This window comes from Medicago truncatula, chromosome 2 (genome assembly GCF_003473485.1).
Source record: "Medicago truncatula cultivar Jemalong A17 chromosome 2, MtrunA17r5.0-ANR, whole genome shotgun sequence".
Lineage (NCBI taxonomy): Eukaryota > Viridiplantae > Streptophyta > Magnoliopsida > Fabales > Fabaceae > Medicago > Medicago truncatula.
The window spans coordinates 2,886,342-2,890,954 of record NC_053043.1 but is presented as its reverse complement, the minus strand read 5'-3'; the positions used below and the strand labels follow the sequence as shown (position 1 = coordinate 2,890,954).

General features: G+C 31.8%; 1 protein-coding gene across 1 annotated transcript; it reads left to right on the top strand.

Annotated features, from left to right (window-relative positions):
• Positions 1-2,654: 2,654 nt before the first annotated feature.
• LOC25485916 (transcription factor MYB74) lies at positions 2,655-4,213 on the top strand. The gene is made up of 3 exons (XM_013607015.3): positions 2,655-2,940; positions 3,036-3,165; positions 3,268-4,213. The coding sequence occupies exons 1-3, from the start codon at positions 2,805-2,807 to the stop codon at positions 4,037-4,039; spliced, it is 1,038 nt and encodes a 345-aa protein (XP_013462469.1). The 5' UTR covers positions 2,655-2,804; the 3' UTR covers positions 4,040-4,213.
• The last annotated feature ends 400 nt before the right edge of the window (positions 4,214-4,613 follow it).

Genomic DNA, 4,613 nt, shown 5'->3' with positions numbered 1-4,613 from the left:
ACGAATGAACTGATCGAGAGATGGTCTGTTGAGTAAACTGACTTTTGTGTTGCCGGCTTGGAAAACAAGGTGGGAATGGATGTGTGTTTTATGTGGAGTGTTGCTAGACTAGATAGATTTTATCCAGAATTTGTCACGAAAAGGTTTCAGCGAACGAAATTTCTTATTGGCCATAAATCAAGGGAGATAATGAGATATAATTAAGGAAAGGCGTTTAGCATATGTACTGTCGTGAATTTTTCCACAATACTTTTTTTCGCTGTATCTATCAATTCTGATATAGTGTTAGTTCGTGAAAGTTTCGAGAGGATATCTCTCGCGACATATAAATTTACATTTATCAAAACTCTCCACTTCAATCTTAAAAGAGAAGGTGATATGAATACGACTAGATGGGTAATGAACTCTAGCTTTAGTTACTTTCATTTATGTATTGTTGTTAGATTAAATATACTCCTTCCGGTCTCGAATGTAAGAAATAAAACAAAAATAATTGATAGTCTCAAATGTAAGTAAAAGTATAATTAAATTACCCTATTAAATGTCATTATTTCAATTTTACTCTCATTAACTTTATATCCAATTTACTCTCATTAACGTCCGTACTAGAAAATGGTTCGAAGTCACTCCATCAATAGTGTTTGTATTCGAAAATGGTTCCAAAACAAGGGCAAAGTTGAAAATGTATAATTTTTATCATGACTTAAATCTAGTCAATCCACATTTTTAATAGGTGTTTTTGTTTTTTGTTTTTTACATTCGAAATTGGAGGGAGCATGATCTTTTCATGTTTTGGACAACTTTAAAGTTTGATATTATGTAGTTGTGCACTTAATATTTTGAAAGAATGACATGTACTTTGTATGTTAATGTCGATCGAAATTTGAATTTCGAAATAATTAATTAAAGACCAAATATATTTTTTATATTCAAACCTTACAGTAGTACTTATCACATGCAAGGAAGCATGATTGGAGCTAGAAATGAGATTGATTGGTCAATAAATTAAACAGTTAATATAATGTAGAAGTCAGCTTGTCATAGCAATCTAACATAAAGGCGTTAGCAAAAGGAAGAAAACAGGTCGATTGAAGAAACTCCCATCCCATGCATTACATTACATTAATAATTAATAAAGGAGAAAATAATGAACGTCGTGTACATACCCCTGTAACAAGGCATTGTAATAGAGAGGGTACGTGGCATTTTGATTTTCATTACAGCTAGTATGAATTCAGAAAGTTAGGAGTCACACTCCACGGAAAAAATAAATCATGACAATGACTTCTATCTATTACTCACTTTGTGAAACTATAATTGACAAAAATTAGATTGAGTTGGAATCTTCCACCAATATTTTAATTACTGACATTTCCCATTGGGGAAAAAAATAAGCAAGAACTTAATGCACATTAGGCAGCCGTACGGTATATACTACTCTTCCATCCCAAATTATATGTTATTTTAAAAAAAAAAATTTGTTTCAAATTATATGTCGCTTTATAATGGGATACATTTGGGTGACATAGAGTTGGATGACATTGGTCAATCACAGTGTCACAATGCTTGTGAAAGAGAGAGAAATACAAGCATTGTGAGATTGTGATTGGCCAATGTCACCCAACTCTATGTCACCCAAGTGTTACCCCTTTACAATACCAATGAAAAATTAATGTTACTTTTCCTATTATATTCTTAACTATTTACTACTCTCTTCTTTCAATCCTTCATTTATCTTTCCTGTACATTTATTAGGGACAATTTTGTAAAACAACTCATAATATTTCTTTCCCACACAATATTAATTACATTTCTTAATATATGTGAAATGCCCAAAACATCATACAATTTGAACGAATGGAATAGTATATCGGAATCAATATGTTTTGGGGTGTATGAGTTAGAAGTGCAATAATGGATAGAAAAATTGATGGATTGCTATGCAAAGTATGTGTGCGTCAATGGTATTAGAATTGATATTAGAAATTAACCGGTTTGGTTGTTTTTAGTGAAACATGATAATCATTGAACTTCTCCTAACTCAAAATGGTATTAGAATTGATATTTGATAGAGGAATCGATTGTAGCCGGTCTTCTTGACAATACAATGGTTAAACGGCGTATTCCGATGATGTAGTGAGTGTCAATCTTATTTATGTTATTGCTCTTTATCCAAGATGATGATTGATTCATCTTATGACCCGATAATATGAAATTGGGCCGCATTGACGCACACATGCAAGTTGCTTTTGATCCAACATGATGGTTAATTTCTCTCATAATCTAACAATATTTAATCTATTACAAAATATAAGTAAAAACGAGTCAAATAAAATTAATATATTTGGTTTAAAATTAATGTATTTAATCTTATAATTTGCAACGAAATGATTATGAAATTGGACCACATTCATGCATTTGAGAGTTGAGACATCTTTTAATCCAAAAACAATGTAGTTTTTTTTTTTTTTTTTTTACAATTTAAAACTAAATTTAAATCTGAATTGTTGATGATGGAGTCACTATATTCCAAGTGTGTGAAGCCTTAAATCTTGATATAGTCTTGTGAAGTTGGAATAGATAGACACGACACGTATAGCCGTAGTCAAACAGAGATAACAAAGGACGGCACCGAATCCATTTGACTTCCAATCACACACTTTTCACCATCTTCCTTTCTATTTATACCATAACCTTGTCTCAACTACGTCCCATTACGGACCCTCTAATTTGTTTCTCTATTTTCTCCTCCATTACTATTTGAGCAACGTAACTAACTAGCTAGAAGCACAATATAATTTGCTATGGGAAGAACACCTTGTTGTGAGAAGAATAATGGTCTCAAAAAAGGACCATGGACAACTGAGGAAGATCAGAAACTCATTGATTACATTCAGAAACATGGTTATGGCAATTGGAGGACACTCCCAAAGAATGCTGGTATATTATATTTTCACTACTTGTATGTATATAAGAATATATATATGCATATATAGTTCTTTTCTTTTGTTATTAATTTTTGATTGAATTAATAGGTTTGCAAAGATGTGGCAAAAGTTGTCGTCTCCGTTGGACAAACTATCTCCGACCAGATATAAAACGTGGTCGGTTTTCATTTGAAGAGGAAGAGACAATTATTCAGCTACATAGCATTCTTGGCAACAAGTAAGTAAAGTATCTATGTGTACGTACGTAGAGTTTGATCAACTTATTTTATTAATTTGAATCTTTCGTTGATACTCAATCGACTCTATCATTATATTATAGGTGGTCTGCAATTGCATCTCGATTACCAGGAAGGACGGACAATGAAATAAAAAACTATTGGAACACACACATTAGGAAAAGGCTTTTGAGAATGGGAATTGATCCAGTAACACATACTCCTAGACTTGACTTATTGGACCTCTCTTCTATTCTATGTTCATCTCTCTATGCTAGTAGTAGTAACTCATCATCTCAAATTAACAACTTCCAAAATCAACAACCTTTGCTCAATCCTGACCTTCTAAACTTAGCTTCCTCGTTCTTCCAACATCAACAAGATTATAATAATCCTCAAATACAGAACCAAGTTCCACTTTCACATTTTCTCCAATTTCAAGACCAACTTCCACAAGTAAATTCCAATGTTATTACTACCACATTCACTACCCCTTGTGTTTCTTCATTGCCAAATGTGGATACATATACATCAAATTTCACCGACCTTAGTAATTACCAACAATATTCTGTTCATGATATTGATTGCCACCAAAATAATGGGTTTGGTCTAAGTAACTTAAAAGAGGAGGATTATATCCCTCAATTATCAAACTATAATAATTATTATGGTTCTGATAATCAAAATCTTATGTACTATCAAACTTCAAATCAACTTCTATCAACACCGTCATCTTCTAGTCCCACACCTTTGAATTCAAACTCCACGTGTATCATTGGGAGCAACACAGAAGATGAGAGAGAAAGCTATGAAAGTTGTAATAGGTTGAATTTTGAAATCCCTGCACATATTTTAGAAGCGAATGATTTTATGTAATGTGTGCAATTGGATCCATAATCATCAACAGTTAAATCAACCAAACAGTTGATTATTTCACCCTCTGTTTTTGCTGGGATATATAGCTACTGTCTATCTATGGATCCTTTGGTGGGGCATGTTGATATGTGTAACATTTCCTATATTTTTATTGATTGATAAAGTTTATATTTCTTAATTGGAATTTATCTTTATTATAAATCCCTTTGTCTTTATTGAATTTTTTAAATTTGAAATTTTATTATTGCTCCATAGCTTATCACAAAAAAAAAAAAAAAAAAATTCTCCATAGTAGTGTGATATCCATGTTTACGTCCCTTCTTAGATTTATGATATATGTCATAATCGAATTATAGAGAGTAAAATAGAAATGAAGTGTTACTCAAAAACATTTGCAAAAGATAGTATTAGAGTCTCTTCTTGTTCGATCATAGCCTCTTTAAATTCAATCATAGAATTGCACCCGCGTTAAATTCATTTGGAAAGATTCACATTTTGGCTCATCGCTTCAAGATATTAGCATTTGTAGTTGCGTGCAATATTATCGAATTTTTACCAAAAAAAAATTAAAAAT

Excerpts from the sequence above, each read along its gene's own strand:
- LOC25485916 (XM_013607015.3), top strand. The coding sequence starts at position 2,805 with ATGGGAAGAACACCTTGTTGTGAGAAGAATAATGGTCTCAAAAAAGGA. Across the intron at positions 2,941-3,035 it reads GACACTCCCAAAGAATGCTG|GTTTGCAAAGATGTGGCAAA; the intron begins GTATATTATATT and ends TTGAATTAATAG. Across the intron at positions 3,166-3,267 it reads CATAGCATTCTTGGCAACAA|GTGGTCTGCAATTGCATCTC; the intron begins GTAAGTAAAGTA and ends ATTATATTATAG.